The sequence below is a fragment of the Apus apus genome, chromosome 1 (genome assembly GCF_020740795.1).
Source record: "Apus apus isolate bApuApu2 chromosome 1, bApuApu2.pri.cur, whole genome shotgun sequence".
Taxonomy (NCBI): domain Eukaryota; kingdom Metazoa; phylum Chordata; class Aves; order Apodiformes; family Apodidae; genus Apus; species Apus apus.
In genome coordinates this window covers 98843783-98863111 of record NC_067282.1, presented here as the reverse complement: position 1 = coordinate 98863111, position 19329 = coordinate 98843783, and the positions used below count along the sequence as shown (strand labels likewise).

General features: G+C 43.7%; 1 protein-coding gene across 3 annotated transcripts in view; it reads right to left on the bottom strand.

Moving 5' to 3' along the window:
- BACE2 (beta-secretase 2) overlaps positions 1 to 15675 on the bottom strand; it is a 49487-nt gene extending 33812 nt beyond the window's left edge. For 2 of the 3 annotated variants that reach the window (XM_051642430.1, XM_051642436.1), the window contains exon 1: positions 15364 to 15491. In XM_051642430.1, coding sequence (XP_051498390.1) covers positions 15364 to 15438 — 75 coding nt within the window. In that variant the 5' untranslated portion in view covers positions 15439 to 15491. Of the gene's footprint in view, positions 1 to 15363 lie in introns of all 3 variants that reach the window. The other variant, XM_051642420.1, reaches the window with a different exon arrangement.
- Positions 15676 to 19329: the final 3654 nt, after the last annotated feature.

The window sequence follows — 19329 nt, the reverse complement described above, 5'->3', positions numbered from 1 at the left end:
TTAAGAGCACTGCGTGCTTCTGTAGTTGAGATTTGTATTAAAAACACAAACGTTGAAATGACTGATTGCTCTGAAGTATAAACTTGCTAAACTAAATTGTGAATTGAAATATGAGCATCTGACTCTGGGACTGATGAATAGTCATTTTGAAGAGAAATATTACAGGAAGTGCTTTATATATATTATCATTTTGACAATAAGGGAAGGCTATTATGGTTTAAAGAAAAAAATAAAATAGTCAGCCAATCAATCCTTGTAACAAAACAAAATATCTATTCTTCATTTCTGTGCTCTCCTTTCTGCCAATGCCTTTGGTTCCCTAAACATTAGCATTCCTTCTGCAAATGCCGTCTCATGTGGTATCTTATTTTTCAGGCTGAAATTTATTTGTTGTGTCTGGATTTATCATACAACACATCCATCCTATTCATGCTATATGAACATGCTCTGCTGTTGAACATGAGCTATTAGTTGCTTATCTTAGAGCTGTATGAATCGTAGCAATTTTGTCTCATTCCTTTTCAGAAAAGATTAACCTTTTCTTCCTCTTTTTTTTTTTTTTCCCCAGATACAAGTCCCTCTCTCATATCACACCCTATATCTGACAAAAAAAAAGGTGTGTGAAGCAAGCCTCCACATAAAACCAGCTACAGCTGATGTCACACTCTACTCTGTGCATTGGGTTTTAAGGAAAACCTGGACCAGTTAAAGAAAGTTCAGTAACAACAGTAACCTAGAGGTCTAGAAAAATCTCCCCTCTAAATAACCACTGAAAGGCTTGAACTCATTTGAGAAGGCTGAGGAAATCTGCAGTAGCCTTTTAACAGATTTATGTTTACCATAGAGACCCCCTGGGCAACACATCTTTCACAAAAAAGGGTGCTGCATGTGAGCTGACTGGTATCTTCATCTGCCTTTCCCAGAGAGCCAGCAACACACGTTAACATCTAGACTGTTGACTCTTATTGAAGCAATAAGGCACCCAAGTGCTCACAAATTTGAGAGAGGAAAATGTATGTTTTCTGTATTTATACTAAAAAAGTTCTTGAATTGCAAGATTCATCAGTGCCTAGATAAATGGAAGATTAAAACAAACAAACAAAACCCACTCTAAAATTCAGGAATGAATGCAGGAGACACAAGCTACTCACTTAAGTATACACAGAGCTCTTGTTAAATCCAAAAGCATGTTTTCACCTGTTAGTAGGTGTACAGGAATTAAATTCATCAATTTTCTGCCAATTACCACACAGCACTGATGAGACAGTGCGGCTATAAGCTGAATGCCACTGGGACTAACTCTCATGTCTGACTATAAGACTCATGAGGAACCTCAGTGCCCACGCAGCCTTGGTTTAGATGGGCTATGTCTAAGCTCTGTGCCACATCTACATTAGAAAGCACCTCATCCAGAGCTCACTCTTCCATCCCCAGAGAAGATGGTGGCCAAAGGTTTTGGAGGGACAGCTATTACTTCAATAATTCGACAGCTAAAAAGAAACTAAGGAAACATCTGAGGTCCATCTTTACCACCAGCCTGACTCTTGTAGATATACTTGTCAACACCATTGCAAATTTCACAGTCACCTTCTCAACCTAAACCTCTTCCTCCCTTTGAAATCACCCAGCATAGCCACTGCAGAGCAGACCCGCCAGGCAGTGCTCAGCAGGTTTTTGAACTCTTTGGAGCAATGGCCTGCCACATTAGATGGCTACTAATCCACAGAGCTATGGGCGCTTTAGGAGGAGCTGAGGAGAGGGGCAGCTTCGAGCTCTGTAGTAAACAGGAGGGCGGCAGAGGTGGGCAACGGGCTGTGCAACTTCATTTCATGATACAGGGGCACAGGTACCACCACCCAGGAAGAAAAGGTTCTGCTGGCCATGGATAGCGCCCTCAGTAAGTCTCTATGCACCTGTACCCTTGTGCTTAACCACAGGCTGTCTTGCTTAATTCCTGCATAAAACCACTGTCAAATTATTTCTGTTGACCTGAAGCTAAACTTTCTCTCTAAAAAAAGACAACCACCTCACTGAAAAACAAGAAACCATCCACCTCAAGTGTCTTAGGTTAAATGTCTGCTACATCTGTTCTGTTTACCAGTTCTACTTATGGCATGATACTTCTAAAATATGTAAGTTTATGTCAAACAATTTTAGAGGGGTTTATTTTAGAAAATAAAAGAAGAAAGTGACTCATCATAGTAATACACTACCTTTCAGAATATGATATCCAAGGAGGACTTTTTGCTTTGTTGTTTGTTTGTTTGTTTTTTGTTTTATTTAAAGGGAATTAAATTAGAAAGCCTATGTTAATGCATTACATCCACTCAATGATTAGAGTTATAAGCTGTATACAGTTCAGAATTTCAATTTTCTGAGGCTTTTGCTCTCCAAAATTAGCCTCCAATTTATTTTGTCAGCTTACCCTTTTCTTTACCTCTATTGTTCATTAGACTCAGAGAAACTGCTGTCTGGAAAAAAAGGCATTTTTAGTTCTTCTCTACCTAGCTTCAGAAGTCCTACAGGGTAAAAAAAAAACAACAACAAAAAAAAAAGAAAGAAAAAAAAAGAAGAGAAAAAGAAAGAAAAGAGTCTCTTTTGAAACTAAAGCAACAACCCTTCAACTACAGTATCTGTATGACTGAAGCAGTTTTACATATTTACACAGCACCAAGCTATACTAAGTAAATTCAAGAAGGCTTGAACTGACTAATCTTTAAGCCTTCCTCATGCTGTACAAGCTTCTACACCATGAGTCACTGCCCATGTTTACTGTGCCATGAGAAATAACAGACTTAATCAAGGGCCACATTTCAAATTTCAACACAGCTTATGAAGTCCATTCCTAATGTTCTTGAGCACAGTCTAGGAGGTACCTTTAGCCTCATGAGTGCTCTGTGTTTTTTTTAATCTCCCTTTTGTCAAAGACACCACATATCCTGGTTTGAGCCAGGATGAAGCCAATTTTCTTTTTACTGATTTTTTGTTTCTTCAGTGAACTCTCTTTTAAGCAGCACAGTTGCTGAAACTAGTAGCAAATTTTCTTGCTAGTGGACAATTATGCCTGAATGTTTATTGCTACTGCTGAGAGACACTTTGCTCCGCTTGTTGAATCTGCTGCTTTGGACACTAAAGGAGCAGAAAAGTTTAATCTACAACCCCGCTGTAGGGAGGAGCAGACTAGACAGATGGCAAAATTAGCCAAATTATTCCATCCATATATATGTAACACTCGATACAAATTCAGGGATCATGGAAGTCAAGTCCTTCTTCTTCTTCCTTTCTCTTCTGTCCACGGCCAGTGTCTGAGGAGGACTCTGTCTACACATCACTGTTGTTCTGGGCCTGAGTGTTCCTGACCCTCATAACTCTCCCCTCAGCTCCTGTTTGCTCTGCCGCTCTCTCCGGCAGCTCCAGGACATTTCAGAACTGCTTACAACTTAGGAGATGCCCTGGGAGTTGCTGGGGGTGGGGGAAGGTGATAGGGTTTTGCACATTCCTGCACATACTTGTGTATATTTGTACATATTTTCCTTTATCACTACTATTTCATTAAAGCAGTCTAGTTTAGTTTTCAATCTGGAAGCCTCTCTCCTTATTCTCTCTCTTCTTTCCCTACTTGGGTGGGAGGGGGAGGGGAAAGAGAGCATTGTTGTCATTGGTGTAATTGCAGATCCTGAGTTACACCGTGACAACACACTACCTTCCTACCCTTCACTGGCGGGTAGAAGCCTCTCACAAGAGAACCCATCTTGCTCCTGTATTTCTACCTCCAGTAAAAGGTGTCCTTCACATCAAAGATCTGAATTTCCATCTCAAATTGAAAGAACGCCCTGGATCTCAAATTGCACTGGAGATGTGAAACCAAGTGCCAAAGCTGCTCCTGCAATTTTTAAGAAGCTTTTGAAGGCATCGGTTAACTTTGAGAAAGGCTACATGTCAAAGACATAGAGGAAGAAAAAGAAGTTTGCAGGACAACAGTGAGGAAAAATCAGTGTTTTGAGAAGGCTGCACGCCACATCTGACCTCTTCCCTCTCCTCCCCTTGTCAGCTTGCTCTTGTAGTGACACGATTCTTTTCAGATTTTTTTCCCCTCTTCTGTCAAGATGTTAGTTTTGGAGACGGGTGTTTGATAACAAAGGTTTTTTGAAGCCTGGAGAGCTGTGAGAGGAGAGGTGAAGGCAGGACGCTCCTGACACATTAGGTCAATCCGTTCTCCCAGAACAGGCTGTTCCCAGAGGTGCTGCTGTACCCACATCATACTGTCCTTCCAGACGCACTTTCTGTCTGCTTTCAGGAAGGGCTTACTTATGTTCTTTTAGTACTTTTCTTCAAGAAGAACACAAAATGTTTATTTGGTATTTTCCAGCTGTTCCCTTAAAACACCATAAGAAAACCAAAGTGGATAAACATAGTTTTTCTTGGTTTTTTTCAATCAACCAATGTGCTGCAAGGGTGAAATGACCAACCTTCCCAAAACATGAAAGCAAACGGACATAATTAAATGGGAGTGCCCGCCTTGCTGCTTAAGTCAAGTGCATGGCTGTGAAAGCAGCCTCTCTTTCCTGGAGGCCAGGAAACTTTGACAATCCAATGTTCACGCACTGAGATCCCTGGATTAGACAAGACTGTTGGACATGGAGAGGTAAATTAGTAAACTGGAAAACCAACTATGAACTCCCTGTAAGTGAAGGCACAATCTCTGCTACAAAAATGCCACAACTTGTTCTTCAGGACTGGACCTGCAGCACTGCTGTATTTTGTTTCACCTATGAGAGCTGCTCCAGTATTTTATAGTGCCAAAATGATGTGTTTCAGCCCAGGGAGCTGAAAAGGCTGGTCCCTGCATTTACCCATCCATTAACTCCCTTCAACTACCTCTTCCCCACCTGCCATAGCATCTCCCACCTCCACCCCTCCTGTTCTGTCCAGAAAGAGCCATGATCACATACTTTTGCACACCTTCTGGGTTGTTCCTATATGGATGGCGAAGGGACACTACTGGATCTGCTGCTGCTGCAGTCAAGGAGAGGGAAGGAAGAGACAAGGAAACAAACAAAGCAAGTCCAGCTATGTCAAGCACAAGGACTGGAATTTGTTAATTCCGATTGTATTCCCTGCTAGAAAAGCTGTGCCACACCTCTGGGAAAAGGCACAGGGTCATGCAGCTGCCTGCTGGTTCATGCTGTCCTAAGTGGCCACAGGAATGCACACAGGCAGCCTCAGGTCTCAGAGCACAAACAAGGTGATGCAGCTCCAGTGTTTTTATTTCCCTGGTAATTAGTGAAGGGAATACAAGAGACAGAGGCTTTGGCTCCCCATTTCACCTGACCTGTTTAGGATATCACCAAAGAGCAGAATTTGATTGTCATCATGGGCATTTCTTGCAGGAGGTTCAAAGGTACACACAGAAAGCAGCTTTCCACTCCACACTACCAGGAAGAACTATTTGATGGGAGGAAAAAGGAAAAAAAAAAAGCTGTTAAGCAGCATCACAATAATTTATTTTATTTATTATAAGTAAGAACAATCTTATTTATTCATATATATTCTAGCAGTTTTACTTCAGTATTTGGCAGGGCAATTTTAAAGGCAGATTTGATTCTCAAGTGAAGTAAAATACGATTTTTTTTTAAATTCCTTTTTTTTTTTTTTTTTTTTTAAACAGCAGTGTTTGCCCCCCTGCTATTGGATTCCTTTATTTCTCTCTCTCCTTCACAAACATGCACACTTTACTCTTTACCCCAGCTAATACTGTGGAGGTAGCAGCTCTGGGAAATGAACTAGCTTCGCCTGTAGCTCATACATCACTACAATTGTTAACCAAGTTTCACTATAAAAATCTTTATTACACAGGAGAACACAGAGGCATGCAGGAACACAGTTTTATTTTCAGATACCAGGTTGAGTTTGCAGGGCAGGAAGACTTTTATGCTCTGAGGTTGACGATGTCTGCTACTATGCCCTGCAACACTACACAGAAGACAGCTTCTTACTATCAATTCCTCACGTATCAACCTGTCTGTAGGAGTTTTTACAAGAGCATGTAGTGATAGGACAAGGGGTAACAGCTTTAAGCTTAAAGAGGTGAGATTTAGATTTGACATTAGGAAGAAATTATTTGCTGTGAGAGTGGTGAGACACTGGCACAGGTTGCCCAGGGAAGCTGTGGATGCCCCATTCCCTGAAAGTGCTCCAGGCCAGGGGTGGATGGGGCTTTGAGCAACCTGGTCTAGTGGAATGTGTCCCTACCCAAGCAGGGGAGCTGGAACTAGATGATTCCTTCCAACTCAAACCATTTTATGATTCTATGAGTAAGCTATCTTCTACATCAGCCAGGGGTTACAGCCCACCATGCGATGATGGTACTTCAGGTCCTCCAGCAGCCCAAGGCTCCAACATTTTAAGCACTACGAGGAAGGCAGCAAGTACAGCCATGTTGCTGCCTATATGCTGGAGCTGATGGTGCTCAGGCTGGTGGAATTGTGGAAGTTGACCCATCAGTAACAGCAAATGTTCTCATGCAAACCTGCTCTGAATAAAGTTTCCAAAGCTGAACAAAAACCTGCAAGTAGTATCACTAGTATTTGATCACTTGCCAAAAAAAGCTTAACCCAAGGGCTCAGAAGAGTGCAAATGAAAGTTGGTTTTAGCTGCAACAGGTAACACACACCAGCATTCATAACTGCAGCTGCAGAGAAATTTTCTGATTCCCCTCCGAGACATTATTTATCTTAGCAGCTCAAATGCAAAAATGTGGCACTTTGGATCATGCAAAATCTTTGTGTTATTCCCCGAAGGACTTTGCATCTGTAAAGTAATGAGAAGATTATTCTGTGACAGAAGCAGTGTGACTGCATCTGATGTTACCTTGTTACAACACTTCACAGACTTTTTCGAAAGTGTGACCACTTTTGGACTCCTCTGTTTTATTTGCAACTTGAGAGTCACCAAAAAGAAAAAAAGAACAATTTAACTAAAAATTGCTTTAGTCACAGAAAAGTATCAGTAGGACTCATGAATCATTTTCTGACATGCCTCACATTTCATTCTTACCCATAGCAGACATCTACTAGACAGCACGGTGAATGAAAGCACAGGTCTTCCCATACCACACTCAGGCAGTGTGGGCATATTGCCCTGAAGACCTTCCAAATTCGTATAGTGTGCTCTCCTTTGATACAACTGTTAATTTCTTTTGCCACGAATGCCAAAAGTCAAGGTTTCTGTATCAACAGGTATCATAACGGAATTTTGGAAGTGGAGTTTCTAACTAGGTAGAAAGAAATGACAGAAAAAAACTTCCTCTCAAGATTTCACAAATTCACAATTTTGAAAAGTCATTCAAAGCCTGCAGTCAAAATAGACATTCTAGCATATTATTTTCTATGCCAATACTATTGCTGCTAAAGTTAATATTAAAAATTCACTTTGTGCTGACCTGATGTATTTTTTTCTTCCCTAATACCGCAATAAAATTTTGAAGGTGGGACACGCAAGACCCAGGTTTCCGTAAGATGGCTTAGCAGATAGCCCTTTTGTTTCTGCAGAGGCCCCAGATGGCTCATCTTCTCTAGGATGAAGCTTCCTATGGTAGCAAAGAAAGAAACGGAGTGAGCTTGGGTGGGTGAGAAAATCCTTGTATCTGGCCTTGATGTGAACTTGAGCACAAGATGCAGCTCCATGGCAGGCCCCAAGGTGCTCACCTATACAGGCCTCTATTGCAGGCAAATCCATAAACAAATATCAAGGAATTATCTGAGAGACGCCTGCCAAAACAAGCAGATTATTTGTTCCCTGTCAAATGGCAGAAGCTGGCCTTTACTGCAAGAAGGTTTACAGTCCCTCTCTCAAGTTCAAGAGTGACACTCAGTTCTTGAGTTGTCCTTTTTCCTTTAAAAAATAAAAATAAAAATGGAGAAAAGTAGTGCTATCAAGCAGTTTTAGATCCCAAGGAATGGATTAATTTGTATCTTTAAGGAGGAGACATTTAACAAGTATTATACCTTTCCTATTTTAAAATAAAACCAGACTAGAAGTGACTTTGAGACAAACATTTTCCCTAAACACATGCAGTGTAGCTTAACCTTTGCTATTAAGTAAGTACAAAAATAAACCAGCTATAAAGCTAAATAAAATAAACATATTTTAGTACTGACAAGCTGAGCAAATATGACAGAATCTACAATTAATTTTTCACAATTTCAAATTATTAGTAAGCAGTGGTGAGGGGGAAAAAAAAGATTGGAGTGTGATTACTGTCTTAACAGATTTCCTTCAAAAGAGCCTTTTGATGATGACATATTAATTGTATTTAACGAATTGTAATTTTTACTCAAATAAGATATTTTTCTCCATCTAGCTTATTTTTCTCAAATTGCCTCCCCACCATACCCTACAGGTTTCATCTGTTTGAGGAAGACTCTTAAAGAACCAAAACAAAGGTCTAGGCCATCTGTTCCCTACTGCTCTCCCCATAAAATACTTTCAGACATAAAAAGGCAGCAAGAGCAGAACAAGAAATGACAGGCAAAAGGAAGAGCAAGGGAACAGCTCTGAGGGGCGAGACAGAAGAAGGGAAAGAAAGGTATTACTTTGTTAACCTTTAGCAAAAGAGGGAGCAAACACTGACCCTGGCCCAAGGCTTTATGAAGGCACAAGGGCTGACTTTGCTATGTCACTGTACTCACACGTGGCTGAAAGCCCATCAGACAATCACACCTGGAGGAAGCCCGCTGAAAGGGCCAAGCATGTGGGCAGGAGCAGATTCAGCACCCAAACTTTTATCCCAAGGGGAAGAAGTTTACCAAGCTCCTTGAGAGGTTCAGGGGGCTGCCAGCCCTTCCCATGCAGAGCATGCAGCTGCTGTCATAGCAAAACCAAAGCACGCGGTTGATGTGGATGTGCTTGAGCTACCTCAGGTCCTGTTGGTCTTAATGGAGCCTGCTGTGTGTTGCAGAGCCACGAAGAAAAGCACAGTAGATCGCTCGTGTGGTGGTCCCAATTGTCACAGCCAGACCGCTGCCAACCGTAGTTAGCTGGTTCCTACTACCTCCGTTCTCTCACGCTGCAATCCAATCGCACGGCTTGTTGCGACATAGGCATATGCAGAGAAGTGAAGATGGATGGTCAACTTACTTGTGATTTTAAAACTAAGGGAGCCTGAGTGCAAAAAACTGCAAATAAGATCTATTCTAGTTTTGGGTCATTTGAAGTGCTTTGAAGGACACTGAACTAACAGATAAAAATTAAAGTGTAAAACTTTAAACTACAGCCTGATATCTGTACAACATGTACTGCATTTGCTTCAGGAGCTCAGATCCACATAGCAAAACCAGGCTGAAAAGCAGTAAGAGGTAGGAAAGTCCCATCAATGGCAGGAAAAACCAGTTCCTTCTTCTGGGGCAGCTGAGTGCTGCCTCTTCACTTTGAAGATCTGATCTCAAGTCCTAATCTGGGCAAAAACAGGAGCAACAAATTCCCTCACTTAGTGACACAAATGCTGATTAAAGCTGTATTTTACAGCCAGTAAGAAAAGAGAGAGAGGTATGTCTAATTCATAGTGGAGATACACATGCGCAAGGGTATGCCATTGCGTTAGGTTCCTTTTTCAAATACAGCTATACTTGACCATGACCAGATAACATTTCAGGTCAGACCCTCTTCACCTACAATAATGTGGAGGCAATGTAATAGCTAACGTGTTGTCATAGACTCAAAGTCATAAGTGCCCTTCACAAAAATAAAGACCTCTGCAGGGTGTAGTACTTTTTGAATGTCTTGCTGGAGACTATCCCTAAAGCTCACTGCTCTCTGGTTAAAGTAGGGGAGAAAATGAAAAAAAAACAAAACACCAAAACAAACTAGAAAAAAAACCACAACAGTCTCCTTCCTTAATAATCCCAAACATACAGGAATTCCATGTGGGCTTTCTTTTGTCCACTGGTTTGCTTTAATCTCATTTCTACTCCAAATCTAAAGTAATTTACTCCTTACTAATGGGTAAAATAGTTATTTGCTCATCCTCTGCTTTCCTCTTTTGAAATTTAACTGGTACTTGTGCCTTGGTAGGGAATGAAATGCAATGAGTGGTTAAAAGTGTGAACCTGACACCTATTGCCATCACCCTTGTTCCTTGCAATATATCTTCTGCCCCAACCCTCCAGGATCCGAATGCATAATTGCTATGACTGGTGACCCTGGATAATAAAGCTTTCACCATTTCTCTGAAGGAGAGAAATCACCTTTAAAGAAGCAGTCTGTGGGGCTCTAATCCAGTTGACCCTGGGAAAGGAGCACATCCTGAGGAACAAACACAATGAACCTCTTCCATTCAGTGTGACTGCACAGAGACATCACAGGCCATTGCATCCCACATGCAAACCCAGCGAGGAGGCAAAGCCTTGCTACAAAACGTTAACTGTGCCATACTCAGGGCTACTACATTGTAATTAACACTTGTGTTTTGAGTTATTTTTATAGTACAGACACCACTACCTCCAGGCAGTCCCTTTTGTGAGGGCTAATTTGGCATGGGAGGAGGTGCCAGAATGCTAATTTGTGAAGCCAGGGACCTTTTTGTCATCCCAAACTTGGGATGTTTGTTTGCTTTGTCTTTGGGCAAAAATACATTACACCTCATCGCACCACAGTACATCACTATATTAATCCTGTCTCTTATGAGTTTCAGGTCCTTGTGCTTTTTATTTTTCAGGCATCCAACAACAAAAAAGTAAAATGAAAATATACCCAGCTCATCATTTGACAACATAAGTATTTTGCATTTCAATAGTACTTCCATTAGTGGGATTTTGACCCTGCTGCCTTCAAAATACTCCAATATGCCACAGTACTCATCTTAGCTTCTCAACCCTTCCTTTTTTCAGCTTTCATAAAGAGCTCAAAAATAAACACAAAAGACCCATGTAATTATTATTTTTCAAAAGAGAGAGAGACAAACTCGAGTTGGAGCCTGCCCTCTGGTATTTGAACCTGGAAAGATCACTTTTTCAAAACTTCTTGTATCTAGAAAGACTGTAAAACCCTTTTCATAAAAATAAAGAATGCAGAGCTTAGCTTCTCAGTGAATAACAGAGCTCCAGAAATCAGGCCCTTATCACCTAATATAGCAAGACTAGTGAAATAGTGACATTACAAGAGCAGTTAAATCCTTCCTCACAGACTTCGCTCCATCCAACAATCAGGAAATAAGAGCTATCAACAATTAACGAAGAATGGCTGCATGTACAGAACTTGGTAATTTATATGTTCTCAGTCTTCAAAATGTACATACTTGAGGTGTTTAATTCATATCCTTCTTTACTCTCCTTTTCTTTAACAGCTGGAAGAAACTGAAGGGAAGATAGCATCCCACCAATTATATTATAATTGGAATTTTTGATTCATGTTGAAGGCCTTTAGATCCAACATTCACAATGACCTTAAAACTTCAGAGCAAGTTTACAGGACAGGTTTTTGCTCAGCAAACTGCCTGCACAGAACAAACTGCCATTAGGATAAAAAACAGAAAACCTCTTCATGCACAGAATGAAAAACTGAAATTTCAAAAAGGAGCTGTGGCATTCAGAGCACAAATCTATTGTGTTTTCACTATCCACTAACCAGTTCACATCTACGTGACTCTCACATCTCAGGAGGCATATGCCTAGCCTCTCTTTGCAACGGAATTGCAGGAATAACATTTACCTGGTCTCAATAATAGTGCAATTTGGAAACGCACTGGGGCTGGCAGGACTACCACTTCCTCAATACAATGATGGCCAGCACAAGAGGCAAGGCAAGGCAACGGTACCTTCTTTGTGAACATTTAATGCAGTACAGATGGACTTCAAGAAAGCTGTGAAGAATATGGGGTGTTTTAAGAGTTTGACTATTCTATTGGTAAAATCTTGTAGGAGAAACAAAATTAATATGAAGATAACAGCAGTGAAGACAGCGAAAAAAACCCTAAAGAATCTTTGATTCAATTCCTCACAGCGCTCATAATCTTGGGCACAGGCAAAATAATAAAATAGAGAGCAAAGGAATTCCTCCACATTATTTAAAGAAATAACAAGTAAGAACAGTGCACACAATTCACATTGGACTCTTGCCACCTCCTGTTTAAATCTGGAATTGAAAAAAGTGCACCTAATAGAAAGCTGTAAAGCATCTAATCTGTCAGAAGACACATAATAATACATCCATGAAATAAGAGACAAATGTATCATGCTCTTCAATAAAATAGATCTTCTTTTTTGCCTTTCACAGAATTCTCAAGTAGAGCAGCATGTGATTCAATGAGATCTAATAGGGGTAATGACAGCCATCTAATGGGGGTAGTGACAGCTAACACCACCCTGGTAGCTAGTCTGGAGATCTGATATGATTAGGATCCCATATAATAGAACTAGAAATATTTTGGCTGCAAACACCTTGCAAACTGGATTGACTGCACTGAAGTTTCCTCTCTTGAAAATAAAATTAATGACTTCACACAGCTGCTCTATTTTTGTAACACCAGAACAAGTATTTCAGAACTGCCATGGTGAAACTCAGTTCTGTGCTGTGTTTATCTGCTGTATCACAAATCAGAATTGGAATGAAAGCCAGTGTGCCTTAAACGACCTGAAAAGCTAAATTATTTCATAGTAGCTTCCTTCCAAGAACAGAAATTAAAAAAAGAAAATTTCTAAAAATGCAACTGAGCAGTAACGCACGCTCAGTAGCGCTGCAGTCTTTGACAAGTGCTCATTCCCCACGCTGCCACAGTAGGCTTTCAACACTTTCAGCACACACACTTTCAAAGGTACTAGTCATCAACACTATCATAACCACAACATTAAAACCTGTGCCTCTTCCGTTGTGGTCCACTACTGTCTTGTTTGTATTTACCCACTCCCCCTCTGGGACATGGTCTGGAGCAGTAGCTCTGCCATCCACCTTTCTGCTCTGACAGCACAGAAGTGAAGTGGCACTGCTCTGCAACTCTTCTTCACTGCCAGGATCCTTCTTCCTCCTTGGCAAAATGTCAGGGCACAGTTACCCTGTGGAGAGGCTGGGCTGTCCTGGGAGAGGCCTGCGGGAGGAAGGGAGTTAGCTTGGGCAAAAGTCCCACACCAGAGGGCTACAAGAGTAGAGGAAGGTGTCCAAGCATCACTTTATACTGCAGTTTATAATATGAGTCAAAGTCAGGTTGGGAGTAACATTTACATCAATAATAGACAACTCCACTTTTCTACACCTGATCATGGGCCACTGGGACTCCACTCACTGCTTGGAGTAAACAAGCAGTTTAACACTACCTCAGCACTTGACAGTATCAAGATACTTTTAGTATCAGCACTGTGAAGGATTCAAGTTGCACTAGCCTATCGTGGCTTTGCAGCTTTATGCTATTCATGGCAAAACAGACAAACAAGCAAATTTGTGATCTTTTAAGTCTTCCAGTTTCAAGCAGGGAATGAGATAACAAATTCATCTCCATCAACAGTAGAGAATAAATTTTAACTGCACTCTACTGAGTCACTACACGCCAAGATCTGATTTTGGAAACACAAGCGCATTTATAACCTTACTTACAACCTCGGTGGGCCTACTCATTAATAAAACTTCACATGTGCTAAACACCAGTGGCAGTCTTTTAAATAATTAAATTTGCTAGAACTCAGAACTAGTTCAAAATAGTAAAAGCTTTGCAACCAGATGCAGAGCTTCTTCCCAAATGGGGAAAAAAAAAAAAAAAGTCATTGAGGCTAGTTTATCTGAAACCTTACATCACGTGTACTCCAAGTAATACTAGCTGTTAAGTGTAAGTGAAGCCTTCAGGTGCACTGAGGGCAGTGCATTTCTCCCTCTTAGACCTCCAGCCACATTATCAAAAGCCTGTCATATTTTTCCTTCTCTATTTCTTTCAATTTCAGAATGCCCCTAGACATGTAAGAAGATTAAATGCTTGATAGTTGATTTTTCTTCCTGATTCCCCCCCCTGTTTAAGACATACTAAATTGGAATGTTAGTCCCATCAAATCTGGTATCTTGACTCTAGCAGAAACCAATATTGAATGTTCCCTGGACTAACGAAGCACACACGACGCCACACTAATAGAACTAGTCAAATATGCAACTCAAAACAGAGAGGAAAAATTATTTCATGGCCTCTGTGGCTATGGGGCCACACCTTGACACATCAGACCTAGTTTTATATATATATATATATATATATTTATTTAAACTCATTTATTGCTCCCAAAACAACGCTACCCTTTCTCAATACATGTATTTATCCTATTGCCATACATTTCAAATAGAGTGACGACGTGGCCAATCCTCTTACATTCCAGGTTATAAAAAAGAAAGCTCATAGAAGTCCAAAAATGCAACAAGGGCTGAATGTTCCCTGTTGGCTAGGCATTCTGGCATGCATTGGCTTTTTATCACTGAGAGGACCTAAAGCAAAAGAATAAGGATGTTTTTGTGTACACTGGGAACGCAAGGACCTAAACTCCCGAAGCAAACACAAAGTTCTGAGGGAAAGCCCCGAGGGCTTTCAGGAAATTAATCCCCACTCAGCTGACTAGTCATCCCCACCAGCAGCCCTGTACGGCTCCTCCTGGGATCTCATGACACAGATGAAAGAGCAACCACATGGCAAAAAAAAAAAAACAACTTCAGCAGTGCTGCTGAAGGCAGATGGGGGAGATTGGAGGAAGCACGGTCTATCTGAAAACAATATTAAACCCACACTCGTTCTTTGTGTTATTAATGAATAACACATGAATTCCCGAAAGAAGGGGCAGGTTTTGCCTCGCCGTCACTTAGTTTCGCAGGGAGATACTGAGTAATTCTGCCGGGGGCACCGGGAGATTCTCTCGAAGCACCCAATCGCAATGCAAAGCAGCTTAAAAAAAAATAAAAGAACAAAACAGCACACTGCGACTCTGAAACACAGTCATTTCGGCTGACAGAACGAAGCAAAGCGCCGTGAGACAGCCTGAAAACGGGGACCAGCTCCCCAGGACTTCCCGAGGGGTGTGTGTGAGGGGGTGAGGGGGGGTGTGTGAGGGGGTGTGTGTGTGTGTGAGGGGGTGGGCGGTGAGGGGGTGCTGGCGGGGACGCGCCTCCCGCCCGGCCCGCGGAAACTCGCCGCTGTCGCCGCTCCCCGGCGCCGGGCACCGGCACCGTCTTTCGGGACGTGGGGTGGGGGGAGGGCGGGGGTGAAGGCGCCAGCACTGAACAGCGGGAGAAAGTTGCGTTTGGGCGACCGGGGGCGGGGGGGGGGCGGGGAACAGACTCCAGCCCACCGAGAAGTTTGGACACCCTCTTCCCCTCCCCCCAAGCCCCAAGCCCCCGACCCGCTCCTACCGGCTGCGACGGGGTCCCGATCAGCATCTCCAGGTAGTAGCCGCGGCCAGAGTCTCCCTGCAGATTGTCCACCATGGCTAAAAAGTTGAGGGTGCCGCCGGGATCCGAGGCGAGGGCCAAGCCGTTCGCGCCGGCGAGGGGATCCTGCTGTCGGCTGCCGCTCCCCGGCCGCAGCACCACGGGGGTGGCCGGGGACCCGCCGGGAGCGGCCGGGTGGGACACACGGAGCGGGACGGAGAAGAAAGCCCGGCAGAGCCCCGCGGTGCCGGCCAGGAGGAGCAGGAGGCCGGGAGCCGTCAGTGCCGTCCCCATCCCGGCGGCAGCGCGGGGACTGGGGGACGCTTCCCAAGCGCAGCGGCTCCGGCCGGAGGCAGCGGCCGCCTGGCTGCCAGACTGGAGCAGCCAGGGGGAGGAGGAGGAGGAGGAAGAAGAAGGGAGCGGCTTCCCCACGCCCCGGCTTCATCCCCCCTCCCCCGAACCGAGCTCCTCCTCGCGTTTCTCCCGCACGGCCCTAGGGCAGCCGGAGCGGCCGGGGCCCCGGGGGGCCGTGCGGGAAAGTTGCTCCATCCCCGGTGCCCGCCGGAGAAACTTCCCGGCTCGGGCCAGCCCATAGACCCGCTAACGGAGCGTGACGGCGCTCTGGGGAGAAAAGTTTGCGAAAGCCTTCAAAGGGAGGGCGGCGGGGCGGGCGAGCGGGGATCCAGGCCGGGGGAGGCGGCCGAGTTGAGCGGAGCTGCCGTCCCCTCCCCGAGCGGCGGGGTCGACCCTTAGCGCTGGAGGGGGCGGGCGCCGGCGGCCTGCTGGGGCACGGCTGGCCTCGGGCTCCCAGGGGTGCGGAGGCTGTGGTGGGGCAGGGGGTGGAGGAGGAGGGGGAAGGGTGAGGAGGAGGTGGGAGCGCGGAGCCAGGGATGCCGTGGGTGGCCGTGGCGCGGGTGGCAGCAGCCGCGTTTCACAAGCGGTGGCGTCTGGCGTGAGGGGCGGGCGCGTGTTATGTGCGTGTGGAAATTCATCGGCTCGGCTAGTAAGAGCGAGGCAGGAGAGACATGCGCTTGTTAAAAAGCCTGAAAATCTTAAATGTCTCCATCACACACGGAATTAATGACGGCAGTCAAGTGTGGCCTTTGGAAAGATAGGAATGCTTAGGATATAACTTGGTCCATTGCACCTCTGGAGTATTGTCAGTGCCGGGTAGATCATTATATGGAGCAGATAGTCCAAAAGCCTTGAAAAATAACACTGGGCAAGTCTAAGCAAAGTCACTCTATGTTTGTTTATTCCTGACCCTTCCCCCCATCCTCTGTAGTAGTGAAAAATTCAATGAAAAATATCCAGCCTGAGTCACACATACTCTGAGGAGCCCCTGACGAGTTTGTTGTGCTAGGCAACCACCTGGTCTGTGTGAATCTACAACCTGCATCGAGTGAGACCCCACTCCTGCCATAGTAGATCCCTCATTCCTTTATTTGAGAGAGAATATTCCTTCTGAAAGATTTAGAAGTGTTTCACACCTAGGAGGTGGACAGTACTACTGTACACTGGCAGAGAGGCTGAGCAAACTATTTGCTGAAGCATACTTGGGTGAGGCTGTTGCTCATAGCCATTGTAGAGTTGCTTGCAGAGGATAATCCTTAAAAAGAAATTGGAACCCACCTGCCATTGCAGTGTTTTCACTTCTTCTACCGATGTTTCAGTACTCTGTGTCTGTGTCACTCAAAATCTGGACCCCATCCTCTCACTTTGTAGCTCTTCCCTTGGATCAGTTCAGGGCCTCTTGTGCAAGTCAGCGCTTTCACCCCCATGCAGAGCAGGAGGACATGATCTGTCACTCACTGGCCTCTACCAAGGTGGAAGAAAGTGCTGTAATCCTCTTAACCTCACTTTGCTGCAGTTGGGGAGGTGGGAGGGTCTTGGCCTTGCTGAGGACTTGGGTAGAGGGCATAGATGAAGCTTGAACTGGAGGTTTGTTGTTTTTTTTTTTTTCCTTGTGGGAAACTACAGATATTAGTAAAAGGTGGAATTGTGCCACCTCCTCCCCCCCCCACCTCCTACAGAGAGCTTTCTATTTGCCTGACAAGTAGGAATGTGAAATATTGCAGTCCTGATCTGTCCAGTCTCACCTGCTCCAGGCAGAGCTGGAAAATGCTGCTGTAGGCTGATGGCAGCTGAACACCTGAGGGAATGGTAGCATGGCTCACATGAAGAGGTTATCTCCAGGGTGCTACAGTGATGGCTTTTTTTAAGCCAGTGGCATCCTAGCTTGTATTAGAAATAGTGTGACCAGCAGAAGTAGAGAGGTGATTGTCCCCCTGTACTCAGCACTGGTGAGGCCACACCTGGAGTGTTGTGTCCAGTTTTGGGCACCTCCATTCAAGAGAGATATTGAGGTGCTGGAGCGAGTACAGAAGAGGGCAACGAAGCTGGTGAAGGGCCTAGAGAACAAATCTTATGAAGAACGCTTGAAGAAGCTGGGAATGTTTAGTTTGAGGAAGAGGAGGCTGAGGAGAGACCTCATCAGTCTCTACAACTACCTGGAAGGTCATTGTAGAGAGGTTGGTGCTGGTCTCTTTTCATAGGTAATTAGGGAGAGAACAAGAGGGAATGGCTTCAAGCTGCAACAGGGGAGGTTTAGACTGGACATTAGGAAAATTTTTTTCACAGAAAGAGTGGTCAGGCACTGGAATAGCTGCCCAGAAGATGGTTGAGTCACCATCCCTGGATGTGTTTAAGGGCTGTTTGGATGTGGTGTTGGTGGATATGGTTTAGGGGAGAACTTTGTAGAGTAGGGATGATGGTTGGTCTCGGTGATCCCAAGGGTCTTTTCCAACCTTAATAATTCTATGATTCTATGATTCTTTTTCTAATGTAGCTGGGATAGTGACAGGTTGTACTATAAGGCCTCTCTAGTCAGAGCTGAAGCTGAAGGGGAATTAGAAGGCTTAGAGCTCTCCATGGGTGAACTGGAAACTAGAGAAATGTCCCCACCCCTTTGAAAAAGAAAATGTGAAAAATAATCAGGAGTATAATTGAACACCCCCTCAGAGTGGTAGGGATGTATTTATAACAGTCAGCAGCTATATACATTTTGTTTTAATTCTTTTACAGTACAGTAAGTCTTCCCCCTTGTGACTGTTGCTAAGATACGTTACCATACTTCTGGGTAAAGCAATCCCAGTCAAAAGAAGTGTATAGTTTTCAAAGTATAGAAGATACAGCATAGCATTCAGGTGTTCAAGACAAAACTGTTCATCCTCTTTGTTAAAAGTTCTTCTTCTAAGTAAGTCTTGTAGTAAGTGCATATCAGACAGCTGCCTCATATGAAGTGGTGTAGGCATAACCTTTCTGCCCCATCATCACATCATCACAGCAGGGCTCGTGTTCATGCAATAGCACGTTGTGAGTTTTCTGCCTTGCCTCATCTGCTCCTTTATTTACCCAAGGATCTGATAAGGCCTAGGCTGTGCCATGTGCAGGGGAGCAGTCCCAGTGCATTTATGAATGGTGACAGGAATGGGCCTTAAAAGAGCAGTGTAAACAACTGCTTTTGAAAGTAGGCATTATAAAGTCCTCCCAGAGAACTGAATGTAACTATGTCCAAAACGTTCATCAGAGGGAAAGTCATCTGTATACAATGAATGCCACTACAGTCAATATGCACATTTATTTATTTGTGTATTACATACAGAAAATAAATGAAGCCCTAGAAATAGACACAAGTGTCTGTACTCCTTGTATTCTTGAATATTTGGATAATCTTGTTTTCTGTATTTTTGTTATTCCAAATATGTATTCTTTGAGCAAATAAAAAAAAAATAAAAATCAGCCCCTGTGAATAGGTCTTTTTAAAAGTCATTGGTCCACTTATAAATTTCCAGGTATATCTTAAATTTGATCCAACTCTGCATTCATTTAATTTGATGGTATTGTGGTGCTCTAAACCTTGAGCCACTTGACAGTGACTTAACATAT